Source organism: Phaenicophaeus curvirostris, chromosome 14, assembly GCF_032191515.1.
Source record: "Phaenicophaeus curvirostris isolate KB17595 chromosome 14, BPBGC_Pcur_1.0, whole genome shotgun sequence".
NCBI lineage: Eukaryota > Metazoa > Chordata > Aves > Cuculiformes > Cuculidae > Phaenicophaeus > Phaenicophaeus curvirostris.
Window position 1 is genome coordinate 5,748,889 of NC_091405.1, and position 25,057 is coordinate 5,773,945.

At 45.4% G+C, this 25,057-nt stretch overlaps 1 protein-coding gene across 2 annotated transcripts; it reads right to left on the bottom strand.

The window, feature by feature from the left end:
* Window positions 1-1,837: 1,837 nt before the first annotated feature.
* On the bottom strand, window positions 1,838-24,025 carry PDPR (pyruvate dehydrogenase phosphatase regulatory subunit). 2 transcript variants are annotated; one of them, XM_069868299.1, is made up of 17 exons: window positions 23,550-24,025; window positions 20,502-20,635; window positions 19,553-19,634; window positions 19,298-19,461; window positions 18,186-18,307; window positions 17,277-17,394; window positions 15,907-16,056; window positions 12,984-13,176; window positions 10,779-10,903; window positions 8,978-9,133; window positions 7,548-7,681; window positions 7,001-7,149; window positions 5,586-5,698; window positions 5,124-5,218; window positions 4,380-4,469; window positions 3,917-4,099; window positions 1,838-2,415 (listed from the first exon to the last, which is right to left on the bottom strand). In XM_069868299.1, the coding sequence occupies exons 1-17, from the start codon at window positions 23,774-23,776 to the stop codon at window positions 2,011-2,013; spliced, it is 2,640 nt and encodes an 879-aa protein (XP_069724400.1). In that variant the 5' UTR covers window positions 23,777-24,025; the 3' UTR covers window positions 1,838-2,010. The 2 variants fall into 2 exon arrangements, with proteins under 2 accessions (XP_069724400.1, XP_069724401.1); XM_069868300.1 differs by having other exon boundaries at window positions 23,689-23,818.
* Window positions 24,026-25,057: the final 1,032 nt, after the last annotated feature.

The window sequence follows — 25,057 nt, forward strand, 5'->3', positions numbered from 1 at the left end:
CTTCAATTCTCTTACATCCTTTCCCGACTTGCCACTCCTTGGTTTCACAGCTTCTGTATCACCCTAGATAGGGATGTTTGCTCTGACAACATTTTTTATGGTGTAAAGGCTTTGGACTTTCACCTTTGCTGCCTTAGGGCCATCCGACTCCATTTGCAAGGTGAGAACATCTGGATCGTGAATTGCCAGAGCACAGACTTGACTGAAGGCACGGCCTCAAGGAACTAAAACAGCAGACAGGAAACTTAAAACAAGAACCAGGGAACGTTTTGAGCTCCTACTGACACTACTGATGCCACCATTTAAATGGAAAAGAGAGTGTCCCAAAAGGTTCCAGACCATGGAGAAACCATCCACCACGGCTGAGACAGAAGACATGAGGGCAAGGTTGAGTTTGAACTCCAGACAGAAAGATGTTGAAGCAGAAAGACCACGATGAGTATGTGAGTGGCAGAGGCAGGGAAAATGTTTAACAGGTGTTTTTCAAGTAAATAAAGAGAATCTTTGTTTTTGTCTGGGCTCACAATGGGAAGAAGAAAAACAAGAAGTAATTGCGTGCGATACCGTTCAGAATCCCTCCACTTCTTCACTATTTGCTATCAGTCTTTAAATTGACACGTTTTGACACTTGGAGAAGGGGTGAATCCGAACTGTGCTGTCTGAAGCATCTGTATAAGAAGCACGATGGCAAACACCTTTGTTGAAGGAAAGAAGATTGTGATTCCACTGCCACAGTCCCTACACTCTCTATTCGATCCCTTCAGCAGAGGCAATAACCAGGACAGAGAAGTAAGAAGTGCAATAGATTTGAGGAGAAAACCAGAAGACAACTTCTCAAGTCAAGCAGGAGCTGCTGAGATGCCTCTTCACCATCAGAAGAAAGCCCAGAGTTTCCTGCAATGCTGCCAGCACCACAGGTTAGACAAACACTAGGTCTTTTCCTCTGATTTCAAAATAACCATGGGCAGCTACAAGCACAAGATATTGTCCCCTCCTGCTACTCAGGCTCCCCAAACCAACACAAATTTTACATGACACTTGTGTTCACTGCATGAACCTTGCCAGATGAGCTTGACCAGGTCACATAAACAAAGGAAAGTAAAAGAACATCCCCAAAGAGACTCTATACTGTGCAGCTAAACCAGAAGTAGCATTTCAATACTGCTCTTAACGTTAAACACTAACATCTGTTGTTGTTAGAAATCAGTATTTTCGCTAATAACCCCCCCATCCCTTTCCTTTAGAGATGCGAAACACCCATGTTGATCTTCAATTCTATTTACAGAAGACCATCTGGTTTCAGTGACACGCCCCACCCCCCCACCCAAAAAACCCCAATCCCAACAACAAACTTGCCAATGCTACTGCAATCCCAGTGATCTGATGATGAAACCTCCTTGTTTCCCTCCTAGGGAAAAAAACAGTGCACAAAGCGGGACAGCGACAGGCCGGGCAATACCAGAACCTGTCTCTTGGGTGCTGCTCACCCAGCGCTGCCTCGTGCCAGTGAGGTAGCTGATCGTTCTATTGCTGTGTGCATCGGCGCACTGACCCCTCTACAACAGGAGATGCAGAGAGCAGGGTGAAGTTGCAGCGTTCATTCAAACTACAGGCAGCAAAATACCTGCTGTCCCATGCCTGGAGAGGAGAGAGGAAGCGTGTAGTCCTCAGGAGTTCACCTGAACCCTTCCCATCACAAGGCTAGGGGCCTCGGGTGGGGTTCACTCCTATACAGGCTTCCCACGGTTTTCCGGATGCACACTCTGCACTGTGCTTCATCCACTGGGGCACGGGGGAGCCTGGCAAGCAAAGGGTTGAAGGTGGGAGACAAACAGGATCGGGCAAGCTTGAAAATTGAAGTTTTCAAATATACAAAATGTAACACACTGGAAAAAGTTTAAAAGTTGCAAGACGAGAAAGAAAGAAATATATGGGGTGAGGAAAGAGGACTGGAAGATGGTGAGAGAAGACTCCAGCTGGGGAAAAGGAGCAGGTCAGGTCTAGTCAGCACTACTCCCTCTGGTAGCCACTCAGTTCCACCTCATCCTTGCGGCGACGCTGCGTGAAGAGGGAGCTGAAGGGGTAGAGCTTGGCTTTGGCCTGGAAGCGCTGCCCAGCAATGTCGATCTCGTACTCGCCTTGGTTGATGAAGTCAGTTGTCACCACCAGCTCTTCTCCTGTCTTCTCATCGAAGTGATGCACGAAGCCGAGGCAGACGTGGCGCTCCAGCGTGTAGCTGTAGGCACTGCTGGTGGTCTTGCCCACGTAGCGGCCGTTGCGGAAAATGGGCTCTCCCCACCAGGGCCAGAGGTCCATATCTGTGTCATGGTCCTCAAGAATGAACATGGTAAAGCGCTTGTACACGCCATTCTGCTTCTGTTCCAACAGTGCTTCCTGGCCAACAAACTCCATTCCCTGTGGAGAAATGGAAGCATCAGCTGATGAGGAGCGTGAACTGTAGCAGCTGCTGAGTATTAGCACCCAAGCTTACTGACACAAGGTGAACTTGCACTTGGAACTCATGCTCAAGCAAGACAGGCTGCTTCTACATGCAAGAAGCTCAGCTCAGACAGAAGCTCTCCTGCCAAATTTGTTGTTCCAGATGTGAAAAGACTCACAAATACTTGCAAAATGGGCCTTCAAAAATTCATCCTGGTTTTCACTGTAGTGAAAACCATGCTGCCATTCTAGATTTTGCCATATTTCTGGTTCCAGAAGCCCACTGTGTTTTATAAACCAGTGGAAAACTGTAACAACTTATGAAATTTCTATCCCTAATCACTACATTCCTTTCATCGTTTATTTGATATAAGCATTGTTTTGGCTTGTGCAAAGAGGCAAGAAAGAAGACAAGCAAGTGACCTGTCACAACACATGGCATATAACTCTACGCCATTCTATGTTTCAGTGAAAACAGAGAACTCTGTTTTGGTAAAAACAGAGAACACCTATTTTGGCACCCAGCTTCATATTTAACTTCATTAAATGCCACATGGTGCACAGGTTGGCTTTTGCTTCATCGGATTTGGAAAACAAGCGGAGACAAACACCCACCTGAGAGGCAACAGTACCCTCTGCTACACTGGGCATGGTACACACAAGCAACACAGGACACTACACAGATCCCTGGAACACTGCCCAGGAAGGAGGACAGAGTATTATATTTCTAGCACCTTTTTGGAGTACAAGAATCTAAGTTATAGTTACACACTGTTCAGAGAAATGAGAAAATATAATATATCCAGGACTTGGATATTATTGATAGTTGATCATGATAAATAGAGTATTGTATCAATTGTCCCATGTTGAGCCCCATCGCAGCTGAATCAACAGATTGTATAAGAAATGTCAGACTTGGAACACAGGTACTAGATTTGAAGATAAATGATGATTAAAAGGTCAACCTATTTTTTCCTATAGGCATAGACTAGCTATAGGTATGAGTTAATAGAACAGCTTGAGGTTTTTTCTTTGAAGTTTAAAGGAGAATAGATGTGTCTCAAAAAAGAAAATAAGTGACTTCTATGACTGCAGAAGGAACATGACCTGTTGAAGCATCATTTCTCAGGTAGAACCGACACGAGACAGTGGACACGAATTACCAAGGTGGACTTTCAAGTTAATGAAGAATAAAGAACTAGGAGCACATGGAAAAATACCAAGGATTTTTCAAAGAAAATAGCTATTATATAATGCTATGTCGAAATATGTAACTATCTGATGATTCTGTGTGGACCTCTGCCACTCACTGAAGCGATGGCCCAACTCCGAGTTGCTAATAAAGCTAATAAAGGTGAAAGTCCTTCAAGAACACTGCACCAGCTCCATCAAAAAAAGACACGTCTACCCACCCGGCTGGCAGTGTTTTCAGTTCAGTACTGCTCTCCCACTCGCCCCAGTGCAGGAGGTGGTGTACCTTTTCCAGCTTGACCTGGAACTCGCGTCCGCACTCCATAGGAGTGGTAAAAGCATCCAGATCCTGGCCCCAGAAAGCAAAGAACTTCTCGATGCGCAGGCTGCGGAGTGCGTAATAACCAGCATTCCGAATCCCGTACTTCTGTCCCATGTTCATCACCTCATTGTACACATGAAGGGCGTACTGCAAAGGAAGAGTGAAGCACAGAGCTGCAGGCAAACACCAGGACAGAGAACAACGGCATCTGACACACCACCATGGATGTCACTGTGCCCTGCCCCCACAATACAAGAGGTTTGCCCGACTGGAATGCTGTACGAACCAGGGAAACTCCCCCTGGCGCCCGCAGGCAGCCTTCTCATGGTACAGACCAGACGTTTCATTACCCTGATCAACTTGGAAAGTGTTTCTGATTATGCATGCAAGCAACGCTTGATTAGCTAAGGCCACAGCGTATTCTTACCTCTATGGGGATATAAAGCATGAATCCAGGCTCTCCTGTGTGAGTGATGCTCATCACACGGATGCCATTAGCATAGCCCACGCTCATCTCCTGCAGAATCAGAGGGGGTGAAATCATCCAAACTGGAACACAGCACAGAGATCCAGAAGGAGCACAATGCGTAACGCAAACCACACTGGACAGCCCTCTCTCCCCTCCCTCACCGCAGATTGCCACCAGCACAGACTTGCAGATAATTTCAATTTACAAATTCACATAGTGATGTCACATATTCCAGACTTCTTAATTACTGCACGACACCTGGCAACAAGCCTTGGAACTAGGTCAGGACACAGGCTTGCATTCTAGATACAAGACAGAAGCTGAATAGCAGCTATCTGCTCAGCCTTTTAATGGGACAGGAGACAATGATTCCTGCGTCACCAATCCCAGCTGCCCCTCTGGCTGACAGCTTTGCAAGTGATTATATGAAATATGCCAAGATATCGAATGGCACCAAGCCTACAGCGAGTGGAATGTTGAAAACAAACGCATATTCAGCTACATATTTAGCAAGCAGAACCCAAAGAGAAGTGGTTAAAGGGAGCCTTGTGAGTTCATTACCAGCCTGGCTTGATAACTGCAGTAAGCCTATGTAGAAATCTAAATTCCACTCTAACTACCCAAAACATATTTCCTCCCCTCCTTCCATACATGCTTCAAAAAACCTAGCAAGGTAAAAAGGATGGAAGCACAGTCACTCACCTTGCAAAAGAGAGAGGGAAAGTGTTCTGGAGTCATTGGGGCATATGACAACTCTGACAAGACATCCACAGCACGGGGGCCGATCAGATTGAGAGCTGAAGAGGGGAAGGTAACAGCACTGGGATGAGAATGCAGAAGTCTTGCCCGGTGTCTAACTTGCATATGCACATGACCCAGTTTCTAAAGTCTTAGTGTTTATTGAACTAATAGGTACATTTATATTTAACAATGGAGGAAAGTGACATTAAACTCTCTCTCCTGACAACCCACAGGAAAGGAAAACTGTCTCCCAGCTCACAGCATTCTAGAAGGAAGTATTTGAAGTGCTGTTTTCATCCAACTGTTTGGAAAGGACAGCCAGTCACCACCCTGGACACTTTAAACAATTAACTGTCAGGCAGCACAAGGCACCGTTTGAGGTTTCGGGCTGTATAAGGAGCTCTGCTTTCAGTGATTTCTTACCTGTGTACTTCCAGGTCACGTCCTCCATGGTCAGGTTGCTGTCACTGGGCAAGTGGTTCTTCAGCCAGGCCCAGCAATGGACTTGTTGGTCAGTAGGAGAAATCATGAAGAAGCTGGAACAGACAAATTGAAACCAAGAAACAATGAATGGACAGCCCTGAGATGATTCAGCTCATTCTTTGTCCATGCACTACTGGACCCATTCAGCAGCTTCCAAGCTAACAGGAGACCAAAACAAGCTGGTTTGCGAAAACCACAGCTGAAGTCTCTGGATCAGTGCCATCCCATCTGTCAGGACAAGAAACCCCAGCCTTCAAGCTTTAGCAGTAGTTTGGCAACAAGAAGTGACCACAAGTGGAACGCAGGCAGTTCCACAGAAAGTTCACAGGGTATCTCAAAAGTCACAATCATTTTGCAGAAGGTCCTCGCAGCTCTTCATGACCAGTGATTTCATCTGCTCTGACAGTCAGAAGAGTGCTTGGTTCACACAGCAATTTCTCATTTCAGCAGAAGTCTTTTCACACACAATGGTGGTTATTATTAACAGTTTCCAAAACCAGAACTCCACTTGATATGTGAAAGCGAGCTACTTGTCCTGCCTCTTTCATACATACTGTGAGTTAAAGCCCATTATTGACAGAGACAACATCTGCAGAAAGGACTAGGCAAGGAGGAAAGCTACTGGCTTCACACAGAGAAGGACAATACATCTAAACAATACATGAATGCAGACAGAAGAGGAAGAGAAAGACAAGCTGTTTCTAATCGAAAGAGCAGCAAAGAACTCTTTCACACCAACACAATGAAAGCGGGCATTGAAAACAGTCCACAGAAATAAAACCAACACTCAACTAGGACAAATCCACAAAGAATTTTTTAAAAATTAGGAAATGTTTTTCATTAAATGCCAAAGAGAGCCCAAACTGCTGTGTCTTAAGATGAGATCCTGTGACCACATCAGCTTGCACCAGAGAGCACAAAAAAGAATCATGAGAGACTCCGGAGCTGAGAAGCAGAGTACCCATACTGCAAGGGAAGTTGAAATAATCACATAGCAATATTTTCAGCATTCAATTCCAATGAGGAGATTGGTCAGGAGCCAATAAGGAACATTTTGGCTTGTGCTTTAAATGATTACCTGAATCAATAAACTCTAATGACTGCTGAAAACAATTTGCATTTCAATAGAGAAATTAAACATTTAACATTTTGTAGAAATCTATGTTCATTATTTTCCCCAACATTCATAAATTCCCCTTTCATTTAGGTTACTAAATTAGGAATATAAGCGGAGAATTGTGACTTCTTTTTTTCAGTTTAGAGTGGTGAAAAAAAGTTTATGATCTTCATGTAGAGGTTTTTAAATGCTCTAACCCCCAGAGGGTGACAGTTGGCGATGCTGTCTGCATACCCACCTGCGTTTGCTCAGCCGTGCTATGCTGCAGTCGTTCTCATAACCTCCTTTCTCATTAAGCATGCCGGTATGCACAACATGCCCAACTGGCACATCCAGGTCATTAGAGAAGAGATACTGCAGATTCTCCAGGGCCTGGTCTCCTGTGGACTACAGGGATTGAAAAGGAGAAAAAGTCAGACAGGCTGTCTGAACAATACAAATCCACTGGGGCAGTTTAAGATCGCATCAACATCTTGCCCCAAATTCTTTCAATTTGTAATGGTAGCAACACTGATGTCTCAAGTGTGAGAGGTGACACAGTGCCCGAGGTGAAATTCCACTTATAGACAAAGCTGGTGTTTCTATCAACGGGGCCCTTAACAGACAAAAGGCAACCTCCAGCTAAAGATTGTGGTACGACCTAAGCTAAAGATTATGGTACAACCTGGATTTGGTCAAACAGCTTGATTTCCTCTATCTACCCTCAAGAAGACACATAAAATTTTGAATAACAAACCAAAGGCAACTTTATCAGGGTGATGCTTAGTCGCTTCCTGGGTACTTACGCTTATTTCAAACTTGGTAAAAGATGACATGTCAATGACACAAACTGCTTCCTTACAGCACTTGACTTCGGACCCCACAATATCAAACCAGTCTGGTTTGTAAAAGGTTTTGCTCTGATCCAAATCCAGCAGATCTAATGTAAAGAAGAATCAAAGGGACAATTCATAAACTGGATGAACTAAAATCTTACACAGACCAATAAGGGATGCAGTAGACAGAGAAAAATATTAGGTTGGTGCAAAAATAACTGCTGGGTTTTGTCATTGTAAACCGCGATGCTTATTTTTGATTAAACTTTTATTTTTGTTCATGTAGTGTAACATTTTAACATGCTAAATTCGCTCTGTTTATGCATGCTCACAGTTTTGTTTTCATGGTTTAGTCTTTTTTATGTTATGCTGTCAAATTAACATGGAAAAAACCCGAATTTGAGTGATTTTGTTGTAGGAGTTCAAAAGGGGATATAAAGCCGTGGAAACAGCTAGCCGGAATAACCAGGCATGTGGCCAGGGGAGCATCAACGAACGTACAGCTCAGCATAGGTTCCAAAAATTTCATAATGGAAACAAGAGCCTTGAAGATGAGGAGGGTCACAGACATCCTTCTGCGACAGACAACAACCAGTTTTTTAATTGGACTCACGCAAAGCAACTCGAGAGGTTCCAGAAGAACTAAACACTGACCGCTCAAAAGTTGTTCGATATTTTTACCAAATTGCCATCACAAAGTCTGTTCTGTATTTCTTTTGCACAACAAAACAATCCATTCCTTGACTGCATTGAGATATGTCATGAAAAATGCATTCTATATGACAACCAACAGTGTTCTGCACAGTGGCTGGACCAAGGCAAAACATCAAAACCCCTCCCCAAACCAAAGCTCCATCAAAGGAAGATGATAGTCACTGGTAGTTGGTGAGTGCAATCATCCCCAACTTCTTGAATCCTGGTAAAACCATCACAGCACAGAAGCATTGCCAGGAAACTGCCAAACTGCACCAAGAACTGTAACGTTTACATCCACATTGGTCAATCAAAAAGGACCAATTCTGCTCCATGACAACACGTAACCACATGTTTCTCAAATAACTCTGCAGAAGCTGCATGAACTGGGCTACAAAACTGTACCTCACCCAGCCTACCCTCGCTCCCACCGATTACCATTTTCAAGCATCTCAACAACGTCCTGTAAGAGAAGGCTTTCCACAAGCGATCAGCAGCTCAAAATGCCTTTGAAAAAATCATCAGTTCCAAGACTCCAGAATTCTATGTCACTAGAATAAATAGACTTGATTCTAGTAGGCAAAAATGTGTAGATTCTAGTGGTTCTCATTTCGATTAAGAAATTTTATTCTAAGCTGAGATACACTGCTTTAAAGCTGATGGTTAAAACCAGCAATTATTTTTGCACCAACCTAATAAGATCTCACCTTTCCCAGGTGGGACAAAATACTTGACTCTCTCAAATCCATGCTTCTCCATCCACCTAGCTCCCTGGGCATCCAGACGATCGTACAATGGTGAAGTACGCAGCTGCCTGCCGGTCTGGAAGTCCCAACGGGGAACCTTCAGATCACACATGAGGGCTGCAAGGGTCACAAAGATCCGTCATTAGGCAAAGTGATTATCTTTAGGTACTATTTTCTTCCAGACTATCAATAAATACGCTCATTAACATCTGAGCAGTTAAAGAAATTCCCTCAAAACAGTTCAACTTTCCTTTTCGGTCTTTCAAAAACAGTCAGATCTGTTTGGATTCTTTTATAGCTATTCAAAATGAGAGTAACAATATTTGCACAGTACTCTTATATTTATAGATACTTATGGTCTCCTGACAATACTGTCAAGATAACAGAACCTCTATTTTTCATGAAGTCATGTTGACTGGTATTAATTATGCATGATTCTTCCCTGACAGCGCACTATATCAGCCCTTATCACTTTGACAGTGCTAGTGCTTGGGGAGGCAGCGCATAGCTACAAGGATCTTCTGAATTTACCTTCTTAAGTATTGGCAGTTCAGCCTTTTCTAATTATCGAAGCTTTTCCAAACGAGTGCTACACCTTTTCAGCCAATATAGAATGTTCTTATTTAGAAAACAAGTTACCCTAATAAATGAAGCATCCTCCTTGGTTACTGGCGGGGAGTAACAACACAAGGATGCCTGAATACTTTTTTATAAATGTTATGTTTCTATGTAGGTCATAAGCTGCTTAAAATTAAAGATAAGCTGAGTATTTCTTACTGAATCCTTCTACTGGTTTTGCCTCATAGCTAATGATTTAATGATTTTATTGACATTATCAGGTATCGGTACTGCTGATAGACTGGGTAGAGGGAAGAAGGGATTAGAATAGGAACATAACACTGCAGAAATGGAATACTGTAAAAACCAGAGTGATTCAGTAGCTATGAGAATCGAGATTTGTATTGGAAAGCAACTGCAGAATACTGCCAAGAGCATAGAGTGACTTTTCTGGGCGGAGGGTCAAAGCTTGTTTTATTTGCTGGATACAGCAGGGCTAAGAGGTTTACCCAACTTCTCTGCTTTCATTGAAACATGTTTTTAGTTCAGACTTGGTATTTAAATAAGCATTCACGTTTTGCAGCTTGTGGAGCACTTCACACATCTGTTTGACACTTAAAAAGAAGTTGCCCACATTATCTCAGGACAGATAATCAAACAATAGAAGGAAACTAAGTATGGCTTTAGACAGGGACAGCGACATCTCAAATCTATTCTGCAAGGGATTTATCACAAACTTTGACAGGAGAAAGCAGAATACGACTATGAAGTCTTTGTGAATGATGCGAGATGACTGGATCACATACTCATAAGTTGGAAGTGATGGTATTCCCACACTGTCGTGATGTGCAAAGAATAACCATGTTTGAGACAACGTAATATTCCCAGTTAAGACCTTGGTATTGTTTTATTTGGCTGGAGTCCTACAGAAGTAAGCATAGACTTCCCCATATCAGAGGCAAAGCACAGAGAAAGGAAAGAGCATGGTACCAACAGCCTTTTTTGTTAAGAAAAGTAAAAACACCACTAATACACTCCCTCTTCCTTTCCTTTTTTTCTGGGAGGAGGCTGTATTGCCACAAAGGAGGTCAGGAAGGAGGAAAGTGGTTCTCAGAGAGATGACAGAGTAGAGAGAGTGCAGCAAATAGCAAAGAAGAAAATCCTGGACATCCTGGCCAGCACTGAACGCAGAGACCTCACTTACGCATTACTTCCATCACACGGTGACGGAGGAAAGTGCGACTGCTCTGAAGGGTACCAAAACGCTTCAAGTCCAGAGGCCAGACGTTTTCTGATGGATACCCATTTACCATCCACTCTGCCAGGTACCTGATGGGAGAAGTAAAGAAAGACTGAGATACCAGTCAGTGCCTTAAGGGAAGAGTCTAGCTTTGAAGACAGAGGCAAGGCAATTTGGACATGAGAATCTCTTGCAGTAGGGAGAAAGATGACAGCTAACAAGGTGTCCCAAATACTAGCAGAATCTGGAAGGTTTCCCCTTATAAAACCCACCCAGATTTCCAAATTATTAACTTCTTGTTAGGACAAAACATACAGGGCAGCAAGAAGTTAAGGACACATGATAAATGAAGCCAGAGCTTGGGACAGGTATCCAGGCTGATACTGTGCCAAGTCCTTGGGCAACACTGCAGAAGGAGGTGCCCACTATGTTTAGGCTGGAGTTAGGAAGCTAACAGCCTTATAATTTTCCAATACTTGGTGTAGGCTCAGCCACAATCATCAGGGCGACAATTCATTTCAGCACGAGCTGCCAGCCAAGTTACGTTTAGTTACACCTCTAGCAGTGAAGGAGGAAGGCAGCTCAGACCAAAGCAGAGCACAAGATCCATTCACAGTCAGTGAACGGAAAACCAAAGGGGTTTGAGACTGATCATTAAAAGTTGTGTTTGCAAGCTAAGCTGCTTATCTTGAAGCTGTAGCAACAAATGGACAAACAGTGCTTTTACCTTCAGAAATTATTTTGATTCTTACAGAACCTCACTGCAAAGATTCTCTATATTTTATATGACAAAGAAAAAAAATCATTATTTGCTTCCCTGGTGAGTTCAATTATCAGGCAATGGGCAGAAACTAGCGGAGACAAATGCAGACACTCACACCTGCCACGGAAAATGAGCAGCTTAAGGAGGCTGTATGGCAGAAGGGATGCTGGGCTGCCAAAATCAGATGGCAATCAGAGGGAGTGATGATCATTCTGCAAGCAACCTTGCTGCTGGGATCACGCTTGTGTGCCTGTCAAAGTGTTTGCATTAACACAAGAACTGGATTTACTGGAGGATGATTTACATCCGTAGCTTCCTGGCAGAGGATGGTTTTTAACAGTACTGGCAGCACTGGCATCGCATACACAGTGCTTCATCTGCATCAGATTCCCTCTGCTTTCAGAGAAATTAATCGTTGTGACAGACTGAATGATCTAAGGGCTTCAGTCAACTACTAAACTAAAGAGGACCATGGAATACAGAAGATGAGGGAATACACAAGGTCTGACAAAAAAAAACAACCCCAAGACTGACCTACAGCTCAGGAACCAAGAGTCAGAGGGCAGAGACAGAGAGATAGGTACAGAACATGTTCTGACCAGTCACAGTGAGACAAGGCTCAGCTTGATCGCTTCACTCAGTACAAGTGGGTGTGTGTTCAAATACAGACATTTTCTTACCCTTGGCTGGAAGATGTTGGTGTGCGAGGGAACAGTGCATTAACATCAAACTTCCTGTGAAACTGAAAAAATTCGCAATGGAAACTTTTCAATTATTGACTGAGGCTTATGGTGAAGAGATCCCAAGGATCCAGCTGGTGCTCAAGGAATCAATTTTTTTGTCATAGATGTCAAAGCAAAACTGACGGAGAACCTCAACAGCCTTCCCGAGAATGATCCATGGAATTGCTTTGGATGTCAGCATCATCGTATGCAGCAGAGTCTCAGCTCAGAAGGGAACTGTTGTGAAGGTGATCATAGCTGATTTTCTTAATTTGTTAAATAAAAAGATTTACAGGCACTGTCTTAGGGGTTTTTTTTTTTGGTCAGACCACATATGCTTTGCTAAGCTTTTATGTCTTCCTGGCAGATAAAAAAAGTCAGACCAGACAGTTCTAAGGCAGCTCACTTGATCCCCAGCAAGTTGTTGATCACTGAGTGTGATGCCTGAGGAGAGGCATGCAGGACAGGAGCAGAGTCCAACACAGATTTGGAATACACACAGGAGAACATAATCAGAACATGGCAACTCCTCCTCTCCCTCCATCAAGTTGGAAATGAAAGAGGAGTCTTTGTCAGAGAGAAAGTGCCAAACACTGAGAACATTCTTCACAGAGGGATCATCTGAGAAGCCCCTATTCTAGGTTAAAACCTTACTTACGCACATAATAGCAATAAATCACTTACTTGCCTGCTCCCCCACCATATGAGATACCAGCTGAGTTCATGCCAGCCAGAACAAAGTAGCCCCGCACGGTGGGCGACTCTCCCATGATGCATCGCATGTCTGGCGTGAAGGACTCCGGGCAATTTACTAACTGCATGATCTGCAGAGCCTCCAAACCCGGCATCCTGCGCAGAAGGGCGCTCAGAAGTGGCTCTAGGACCAAAACATACAAAAAAAAGACAAAAAGTCACAGCTTTCAGTCTCAATGCACTTCAGCTACTTCACCTTCAAACTGGGCAACAAAACAGAGGAACGCTGCAATCTGAACAGATGGAAACTGCTTCTGACTTTTGACACAGTCACAGGATAAACTGTTTACCTGAGGGAACGAAACTACTCAAGATGGATCATACAGCACGTTCCAAAGGCAGCCATACCAATCCAAGTTAAAAGTCCACTATTGTTCTCAACATTGCAAAGCATTTTCAGTTATGTTAGGGAAAACAACTGGAACAGACATTGAAATAGGTACCTAGGGATGAATTACAATGGGCAAATCTATAGGATGCTTGTCTGAGGCATTCTGCCAGCCTCCATTTATCATCAGCTTAGAGGACTTCCTAAAAACCTAGCAAGTTTTCCCTACTTGGTAACCCCCAAACCCGTTTCTTTTCTAAGTACTTGGCCAGCCTTCCCCAAACTCATGAAAACATCCTACAGACACTGACATGGAGTTCTGTGTGTTTAGTATTTGTTGTACCAGGAACCACCTCCTTTTATTTCTAAATTCACACCGAGTTAACCTTTTCAGATGCCTCCCAGATGACACAATAGAAGAGACAGTGAACAGACCTCCATCTATCCTGCTCATCTCATTCAAGACTTCATAGACCTCTGTTTATCTCCCTTCAGTCATCTCTCTTTCTCAGCCCATTCAGTGATCCCTTGCTTGAAAACCAGTCCAAGCTTTGATCAGCCTCTTGCTGCTCTTTCACCAGGCCTTCTCCAGCCACACGATACCCCTGGAGACAGGGAGCCTTGAACAGCACCCAGTATTTAAACCAAAGATTTAGTTGCATGGTGCTTGTGTTATCTGCTCCTCTCCTAATAATTCCTAACTTGGCTTATACTTTGCTACTGAGCTGATGCCTTCACAGAACTAACACAACCCCAAGGTCAGTTCAAAGCCCATCGTTTTGTATGGTGAAAATAACACACGCGCCCACATGCTTGTGTCACTTCGTGTTTATCATCATTGAATTTCCTTCCCACTTCATTGCCCAGTCACGCTGGAAAGGTCTTTCGGCAATTTTTCGCAGTCTGACATTTGAGAGCATGAATAAAGGGATAAGCTACCTACTTTGTCTTGTCCAAAGTTACCTCTGCACAGCACTCCAGGTAAAAGCCCTCAAGATTCAGCACTAATAACACTCTTCAGCTTTACTCACATGCAGCAAAATAATCAGATTTCACATTATTTAAGAAGTTACAAACAGATACAGTCTTTCTGACCCGCTCTTTTCCTTCTGTCTCTCAGGCATAAGAATTTTGGAGTGAGAGCCTGTAGTTACGGAGTTTTTCTCACTGATAAAAAGAGGGTTCAGTTTTAGATTTATTCTCATATCCAGCCCAGCATTTAAGTAAATGTACAGGCTATTTTAAAATCAAAAGGCGTTCCAACCAAAGAGATCAAAGCAGTAATGCAAGAGCTCAAACCACGGGAACTGCAGCCCTAGAAAAGGATCAAATATTGGCTGAGTAAGCTCTGACTCTGCTTGGTACGTTTGAATTGAAAACAGGGTAACGTTGGAACATCGCATGCAGCTGCTTCCAAAACTTGGTCAATTTGTGGGTGCCAGCAAGAAGTGCCTTTTCATTTCAGCAGCGTCTAGAAAACCAAAAGCTCAAGCAACTCATTAGAGTGGGTAATATCTTCAAGCAAGTCTGTAGGTGTCTATAGATCTAAAAGCCTATAGCATGAGCCAGCACAAAACTAAACCCCATCCTGGCTCTACCCCTGGATACTTTCATGGTATTGATGTTGTTCTCTCATAGAAATGGAAGTAAAATTGATCGATTTAACGTGGGGAGTAGCTGGAAGAGCATCCTACTGCTGCAGAAAGGAACCAGTGGAAGCCCATCCGTGCTTAGAGTCACGTACGGAGGCAGGTGCGTTCACAAGCGATGCAAAGAGCTCCAACACAAGAGAAAAACAGATCCCTGAAGAAAAGGCAAATGTGAAGATGAGAGCCCACACACCAACTCACCAGGCACAACAGAGGGGAAAAAAAAGAAAGGGACTCATAGATCACGCTATGCTCTTTCCTACAGAAAGAGCCTTCCATGTAGAAGAACATATAGAACATAAAAACAGAATAAAATAAAACAGGAACAGAAAACCAGAATGTTTGGAATATAAAAAAGCCACCATGGTCGATGGTGGGATGAAGTCTGGGAAGCAACAATACCAAGTTCTGTGCACAAAGTAACTGCCACCGATGGAAACTCGCTTGGCAGGCGCTGCTGAAGAGAGCTGCAGAAACAAAACACCACGGCTACAAAGCAGGTCAACAGTGTTGATCTGCAGCGTCACACAGGAGCAGCATGTGGCACTGACAGTCAAAAATCAAATTAAATGGAAGAACAGCATTGGAAAGTGTATGTAGCACCTCGCTGAAGAGGAAATTACTACATGCTGAGGGTTAGCGTGCATTTTTAAACATCACAGACATTGATGTTGCCCTTGATAAAGGGGCTTTACACAAATTCCTGACAAATGAAGAGATGAATGAATTTGAGAGAACGTTCACCTTCCTCACACCTTTCAGGTAAAGGCAGACACACACTTAGCTGGCCAACAACAGCCAGCATTGGTGCTAATTCTCTGCCTCCTACTGAAGTCATGTGTTTCATTGCTGCGAGAACCCTTGCCCCCTAACATACCAAAATGATCCCAGTCTTCTTGAAGGTTCTGAATCTCCAGCTGGTTCCGTCCCTCTGTGAAGAGCGGTTTGGGGTTTTTCTCAAAGCCTCCCGAGAGGATGCCACCTTGCCAGTTCCGTATGTAGATCCTGCCATCTGGGTCTACAATAGCTGCAGAGGAAAGCAAAGAGGTGGGAAGGGAATCGAGAGAAGGAATGGCTGTCTCAGGCTGGTGTTCCACTAACACCAACGATGGGGTCTGGTAGACAGGCTGGGCCAAGCTAGCAGCTCTCCCGAAAGGACTTCAGTCCCCGAGCCCCAAACTTTTGCACCATGCTGGTTCTCACACAGTACCTTGGTGAGCTGGTTTAGATTACTAAACCAGAATTAACTTCCACCACAACCATGCACGCTAAATTTTGGGCAGCAGAGTAAATTGAACTGAATCTGAAGAACACCCAAGCCAGCAGAGCAGCGTTACCAGGAGTGGGTAATCACTAGGCCAGACCTTCCACCTAGAGATGTCCTGCCTTCTCCTTCTTTCTCCTCCTGTATTAAGAACAGTTAAGTTTAGTGGGGATGACTCACTGACCCAGTATGCTGCAGGCCACCAGCACAAAGAAGGTGGCCAGCACTGGGGTGAGGACAGTCAGGTCTGGATTGCTTCTTCCAGTGGAAGGGTCAACTTGAAGCATTTATGATGCTCCACCTGACAAGTTCCATAGCAATTTTTATCATGTACAAAAAAGCTGTGAATATATTTAAGTCTCTGTGATATATATGTGCGTATATATATATTTCAATTACACAGTCAAGTAAAATTGAAGCATTCAGGGACTCCGGTCAGAGAGCTGAATTCCCTGGAGAGTACACACACTTCTCACTAGAAGTAGAAACTTGCTAATGACTGAGAGTAAATAAGCAAAGCTTTCTACTTCCCAAGGACAGTTTTCAAACACAAGGGCTTTTCTTTAAGAGATCCAAAAGCCAGGACATGGGGGAGGAGCAATTACCTCAAGTGTGTGGTTGCCCCTACAGCTCATAGACATGTAAATGCCATTGTAAAACCTTAGCTTCAGTTGTTGGAAAGGAATAGAAAAGGCCATTTGAGGACAGCAGCCTGCAAGGAAAACATAGTGCCATGGCTAGCATCCTCCTCAGTCCACAAATACAAATCCAGGCTGCAGACACACCTACTAGTCAAGCTAGAGTCGAGGTCATCCTCCTGCTAAGATGACCAACTCTGAAAATCAACTTCTGCAGCAAAAACTTTCTCAAGAGTAAGGAAAGAGATTCCGTCACTGAAAGAGGACATTCTGAACTATGCATTCTGAACTTGGAAATACAAATGTAATGTAATTTGTATTACAGCAGAGCAGAAGAATCCTTACTTGGTAAGTTACTTGCCAGAGGTTCCTTCAAAGGATGTGTCAGGAGGTAGAAGTGTTCGCAGGCATGGAGTGGGATATTGACTGGCTCCTCCCCAGAGTGGCCCAACTCATAGGCCCACTGAAATAAAAAGTGCATGTTAGAATGTGAAAAAAGAAAACTGACTGCAATTTAAAAAGGCAGGAAAAAAAGCATAGGTCCTCTCTGTGGGTCTACTTTCATAAAAGACAAGGTAAGACTTACTTCAATCCCTTAAAACTTAAACATGTGCACATTTTTTCCACTTGGTTCTTAGAATTTGAACTGTTTAGCACAAAGACTTTTTCTCTTCCTCACAAGATCTAGAGCCCTGATTTGAGAGCAAGTATCAACTTACAATACAAAAGCAAAACAAGATCTGGGCACCAAAGTCAGCACTAGGCTTAGCCTCTAGAAGCAGGACAGTCAAGATTTAGGTGCCCATACCGCTAAGACCCCATACTAACAAGCTCAGGAACAGCAACTGTCAGGTATATTTTCACAGTGGGGATAACAGGACACTAAATGAGGAAAAAAAACCCAAAATGAACTTTCGGGAGCGTGTGAGAGAGAGACTGAGAGCCAAAGCAAAGCTCTTCATGTCAGAAGGCTGCACCCTCCAGGGACAGAGACCATGGGCAGAGCCGTACCAATGAGCTGCAAGGTGCTCCTTGGCAGGTTAACATCCAGTCTTTGGTGCCAGGCAAGCAGCAAGCACTGCTTTCCTCCTTCACACCCCTGCTAGTCTAAGAAGCTGAGTAATGTGACCTTGATTTACTCCTGTAAACCAAGCCGCTGCATAAACCATAAAAAAAAAAGAAAAATGGAACAAAACAAACCCCAAGGGAAGCGTACATGTTCTTAACCAAAGGAAAAAGGAGAGAAAATTCAACCTGGCCAGCACAGTTGACAAAGTACTGGCACTGAATCTGTCCTCTGTCGGTCTCCACTCCCGTCACACGGCCCTTCTGGACCGAGACGTGACTGACACTCGTCCGCTCGTGAATCTGGACACCTGAAAGGACACACGGAAGTCAGTACCCTGCAAGCCTTGTCCCTAAAGTGTCAGGCTGCTAACATTAACTTACACTAACTCCACCTAAATGCTTGTTTTGTCTTAAAGACAACATTTCTCTTTCTGGCCCAGTAATTCTCAAGTGAAAGCCTGTTATTTGTAAGACAGCGTGTATACAATTTGTACATCAGTTTCGAGCTAAGGCTGTGAGGAGCTGCAGAGCTCTCTTCCCATGTGACAATCTGGGCAATAAATACATCCTATTATCAACAATGTGAAAAGTGCAGCTCAGCTACAGGTTTCTTTCCATCACAATTCCTTTAAGTGACAAAGCCTGTAGCTCCAGATGACAAGAGCAGTTCTTTTACAGGAAACCAGTCATTTTGTGGAAAAAAAAAAAAAAAGTCAGTTAACTGTATGCAAAAAAAGAAACTGAGAGCCAACTTCCTAAGTAGCTTCTTCCAGCCTGATGGAGTTTCATCCTGAACGAGCATCCTCTCTGGTATCATAGCTAACCTTTGTTCCACCTTTAGACCACTCCAAATTTGCCAAAGTGCTGGACAAACAGTATTTATTACCACACTTCCAAATCCATTTCCAAAGCATATGAACCAAATGAAATATTCCAAAATGGATTAAGCCACACCTTTTCATTTCTAGGGAATTAAAACTCTTGCCATGTGTCATTTTGAGTCAGGTCCTGTGAAGGATTGTTTTTATGATAAAAGAGCGCGTGCTTATTCAGGGAAATTTATAACCAGTAAGGACAACAAACTGGCACTTCATCTATCACAGCTGATCTGTAAAGAATCAGCGTGTTAAAAAAAATCAGCCTGTTTTATGAGAAAAAATAGATTTAAACACATTTAAACCTTGCTTTGGTCTTTGGTGCTCAGTTAGAATAACAGAGGTGAGGTAGAATACAATCTTCTCTTATGGAAATAAGGCAACTATGATGCAGGAGAGCACTATAGATAAAAAAACTCATACCATTCCGTGAGGCAGCAGTGGCCAGAGCCAGACTCACATTGGCAGATGACACGAGTGCATCTTCTGGCACATACATGGCCCCCACAAGGTCATGGATGTTGATCAGTGGGTGGAGCTGTGCCACTTGCTTTGGGGTGATAATTTCACAAGGGATCCCTATTACACTGCCGCAGAACACAAGAAAAATGCCATCATCAGTCTCGCAGGAGAGCTGGCGCAAGCTTCAGAGCAGTTTTATTTCCTGGTTATACGTACTTCAGCGATGAAGCGATGCGTTTGAGCGAGATCAGTCGATCCTGAGTCTGAGCCAGTGAAATAGAACCTGTCTTCACGTACCCTACGACAATGACCAAAGGCAAGTCAGACTTGGACAGGAGCCTGAATTCCTTTTAATCTCAGACCCACTGCTTTAATATAGTTGCAGACCTGTTGCTTCTATTACTCATGAGCCTGGAAATCCCAGACTCCCAAATGACTTTAAACACTTATCAGCCAGTAAATAAAAACTGCATTGGTCAACTTTTCACAAAAGGAACTGAATTTGACTTGCGTTGTAGCTCTTTCCACTACATTTACTCATGTTTATAAATAAAACTTCACACATGGTGCCTATGAAAAAGAGAGGAGAGGGGTTACTGGAAAAAAAAAAAAAAAAAGGGAAAATGTGATCTAATAACTAGTTAGAAGAATAAAACAACAACTAGAAGCAGATGTTTTGTGACCCCACCACCTGCAATAGATTAATACTAATTTTAACTAACACAGTTATTAACTGCTGTTGAGGCTGACGTATATCACAAATCCCTCTTAGCAGAGCTTTCAGTGATCAAAGTTCTTCATATCAGATCCACGCTCCAGCATTTTGGAGGGAGAGGGAGAGTTTCAACACAATGTTTTCTTGTTATTTCCAGGGTGAGACGAGAGAAAGGTATCTTGCTTTGCCTGTGCTTTAGTGCTGCTGTTAATTTTCTCTTTCTGAGAAGCAAATCGGTGCAGAAAACGTGACATTTGCTCTATGCACTGCAAAATAATTTTCAGTGTCCTTGTGGAAATCAACCCAAGTTAAAGACAACGTAAGAAGCGATTACAGTCTGCAGGCAGCCTGCCTTCCGAACTCTTAAGACACTAAAACTACAATCGTATTCCAGTGTCGATACCGTGATTCAGTTTCCCAAAGAATACTCAATGATTGCACTTTCTGTACCTGTTTTCACTCCTGTCTCTTGTTCCAGCTGCTGGTAGAGCTTGTTTGAATAGTCGGCCATCTTCAGCTCTATGGACACGTGCCGGGCTGTGCTCACGATGCCGGCACAGAAGCGAGTGGTACCAGCCGCCAATCTGCAGGAGAAGTTGCAAAGAAGGCTGTCGGCCTCATCCAGCTGACACGGAGAGAGGACAGCGCCCCATCAAGCTGCTCTGGCAGCTCTGCCCACAGCACAAACCAGACAGCAACCTTTCCTCCAAACATACTGGACCAAAAGCTGGACGCCGCAAGGATAAGGCAACCTCCACAACGCTTTCAATTTACCTCACTTTTGAAAATGCTTTGTATTCCAAAACCATTTCTCTTCAACTGGTTCTAAAGATCAAAATTTTCCAAAGAAATTACCCTCTGCTTAAGCTGACCTGCCTACCCAATTCTTTCTTCAAAGCAGGATTCCCCTCAAATGAAAATTAACTTGGATTTGAGTCACGTGCCTTTGCAATTTAGACCAAGAACGAGTCCCTCTTACTGTGCAGCAACTGTCAGAGACAGGTACACGTCTTTCGTGTTCCTTTTTCAGCCACCCTTAAACCACTGTCCATCCAGCTATTTTGTGAAGGCCTGCTGTAAACAGAAACCTGTTAAAAACACCCTGCAGCACAGACAGATGAAGACAAGACAATTAGATTCAAGCATCTCTCTCACGATCTGCTTCCACAATACTTGTAAGCCATCTTTCCTGCTGCTAAAGCAATCCAGGATCCTTCCGCTTGCCTTTGACAAGGCTGGTTTTGGCCTAGCGTGCCCATATCCTCACAGAAATCCCACGCAAGGTCCAGCTGTGTAAGATCGTTGCTCCATCCTTGCTCAATGACAATGGAAACAGCTGAAGCACATGCTGTGCTTCACAGAAGATGCTTCTGCTAATGTAATGTTGTTGCTCTTCCTTGAGCACACACACACACCAAGCTCGTACAGCACCTAACTCAACAGGCATCTGTAACGGGGTACTCCTATCCCACTCCAGCCTAGCTTCCTGACAAATGAAGCCAAGCAGCTAATTCCACTCGGAAGGACACCTTTCACCAGGCCTCGGATGAGACTCCCCAGTTTCCTCTCTTTGCAACTATAAAGAGTGCGATACTACCAGCTTCCCAGCCACGCAAAATCAAGGAGTCACAATTAATCATTGTTGAAGGCAGCATCACTTGAGACCTCACTGCTCTCTGCAGCTCCCTCAAAGGAGGTTGTAGCAAGGTGGGTGCTGGTCTGTTCTTCCAAGTGACAACGGACAGGACAAGAGGAAATGGCCTCAAGTTGCACAGGGGAGGTTTAGATTGGACATCAGAAACACTTTCTTTACTGAAAGAGTAGTGAAGCGCTGGCAGAGGCTGCCCAGGGAAGCTGTGGAGTCTCCTCCCTGGAGGGGTTCAAAAAGCATGCAGACGTGGCACTTCAGGACATGGTTCAGTAGGCACAGTGGGGTTGGGCTGACGGTTGGACCTTAGAAGCCTTTTCCAACCTTAACGGTTCTATGATTCTATGATCAGGTGGGAAGCTCTAAGCTAGATGGTAATCATGCTCAACTCAGCACTCGGCTGTGACAAACACCCCTTCAGACTCCCAAAGACTTAGCATTGTCTTATGCCCAAGGTCCCCAAATTTCTTAATGAAAACACTGTGAATCCAAAACAGAAATCTAAGCAACAGGTAGTCACAGTCAGCTCTCAATAGGATCTACATGCTCTGCCGCAGGCTTCAAATCCAACTCTTGATGCACACAACAACCATCTCACCCTCTTTACAGACAGGCAATAAATCCTGCAACAGGCAAAGAAGATAATCCAAGCCCTTAACCAGCTTACGGGGTGATCTTTTAGCAATATCTACTTATAACCTCCGCATTGCCCACAACCTCTTTTGAGCTTTGCTAGTGCTGTAGGGCTTCACACACGTATCACAACCTCCTTCTAGAGAGAGTAACAAGCACTGGGTGATTTTGAGTATTCTAAATATGGCCCATGCTTTTTAGATGCACTGTGTAATTACCTGCGATTACATGGAAGTGGATGGGTGTCTCCCAAAGGAGCTGTGGTCTGTGGAAAACCCAAGCCAGGGCAGAGCTCTCCTGATGGGAACTGCAGCCCATGGAGGGCCCACACCGAGCCCAGCACTGACCGTACCCCCACCATTCACTCCCTGCGCTCGAGGCAGAAAGGAGGAGTGGAAGACCGTGGATGCAGGACACAATCTGAGCAGAGGTAAGCCTAAGTGGTATTTTAATGCTTAGAGTTTATTTTCTTAGTGCCTGAATCTACTTTGACTTGCATAAAATAAAGTAATTCTTTAATTACTCTAAGTTAATCCTCTCTAAGGCAAGGAAGTTTTGCCCACAGCTAGTATCACAGAACCACAGAATGATTTGGGTGGGAAGGGACCTCAAAGCCCATCCAGTTCCACCCGCTGCCACAGGCAAGGACACCTCCCACTGGATCAGGGGCTCCAAGCTCCATCCAACCTTGCCTTGAACACCTCCAGGGATGGGGCAGCCACCACTGCTCTGAGCAACCTGGGCCAGGGCCTTCCCATCCTCACAGCAAAACATTTCTTCCTAAGATCTCATCTCAATCTCCCCTCTTTCAGCTGAAAACCATTACCCCTCGCCCTCTCACTGTGCTCTCTGATTGAAGACTCTTTCCCCAGCTTTCCTGTAGACCCCTTTAAGCCCCACTAGCTGATAAGTGGTCTCCATTTCTTTATTTTGCTCCATAAGCTTTCTTAACCTACTTTTTCTGTTCTTACTGAGGAAAGAAAGTGAGTGGCTGTGTTAGAGTTTGCACCTTAACCACGGCTCACACACCACAATGACACAAGGGATGCCCTTCACCTCGCCCTGTGCTCGGGAAGATGTAGCGTCATTATTTGTGTTCAGTATAAGCATATTCCACAGGTCCAAGTTCAGGTGAAAAGGAAGAAGTAACACACTACAGCAGATGCTGCTACACACGGAAGTCCTGTTCCTTTGGTTTTGTTCCCAAAAATCCTTACCTGCCCTGCTCTAGTAAGACTATATCCTTCCAACCCATCTTGGAGAGGTGATAGGCCACAGAGGTACCCATGATTCCACCACCACAGATGACAACCTGTGCCTGTGCCGGCAAGGAAACAGGGTGAGGTTCTGCCGTACTTGAGGTACTCCGCCGCGAGCAGGTCGTTCTTCTCCATTTGGGGTTAGCCGCCCGCCACCGAACGTCTGACAGCAACCGGAGAAACATCCCAACGGCGGCTGCCTCAGTTTTCTGGGAGCACCAACTGGAGCCAGGAGCTCGGAACTGCTCCTTCTAGGAAGGAAAAAGACAAGAATAGCGTTACCAGTTGTCATATACGGGGCTGGCAGCAGCAAACATCACATGGCGTGTCGGGGACAGGCGGACACGGGAAAGCTGAGAAATAAACAAACAGGAGAGCAGCTGGACCGGCCTGAAACAACCACCGGGCTGCTGGGATTGAAACTCAGGTCATGTAAGGGGTGCAGAGCATACAGAGGGTGCAGGGCGAGGCGAGGGGGACAGGGCGAGGGGGACAGGGCGAGGGGGACAGGGCGAGGGGGACAGGGCGAGGGGGACAGGGCGAGGGGGACAGGGCGAGGGGGACAGGGCGAGGGGGACAGGGCGAGGGGGACAGGGCGAGGCGAGGAGGCGCGGCATAACTTCTCTTCTGAACAGTCTTCTCTTTTGATGCCGGCATAACTCAACAACGAGGAAAGAACCAGAGAAAAGACGGAAAAGAACAGCGACAAGAGCGAGACGGGGAGACTGGCGGAGGCCGGAGGGCACGGGGCGAGCTCTGGGAGCTCCCACGGGGGCCGGGGCACAAATCGCCGCCAGGCCTCGCCCCGGGGCAGAGCGCGAAGCCCGAGCGAGAGGAGCCGCGGGAGCTCCGGCAGCACCAGCTCCGCCGCCCGGGGCCGCGGGACCGGCTCGGCCCTGGCCGCAGCTCTCCCGCGCCCCACAGCGAACCGGGAGCTGCGACCACCAGGACGGGACAGCGGCTCACCTCGGCGCGGCCGCAGCGACCTTCCGCGCTTTACGGCCGCGGCGCGACACCGCCTAGCGCTGCGGCAACGGGGGCGGGACATCGAATGGCCACGCCCACCCGCTGTCGGTGGGGGGAGAGGGGCGTGGCCAGGCGATGCCCCGCCCACCGCCAGGGTCAGCGACGGGGGGCCCGTGGTCACGTGGTATCCCCGCCGCAGCCCCCCCCCGTCGAGGAATGGACGGTGCGGGGGGGGGGGGCGTGGCTTATCGAGACCACGCCCCCAAACAGTGCGTGTCTGCGTGGGTGTGGCCTAACCACGCCCCTCCAGAGCAACCAATGGAGCCTCTGGGCCCCGCCCATTGTGGGCGTGGCCACACTCAACCCCCACTCCATCCATACCAACCAATGGAGCACCTGACCCCCCGTTGTGGGCGTGGCCTCTCTAAGCCCCGCCCCCTCCACAACAACCAATGGAGTCTGTGAACCTGCTCATTGTGGGCGTGGCCACACTCAAACCC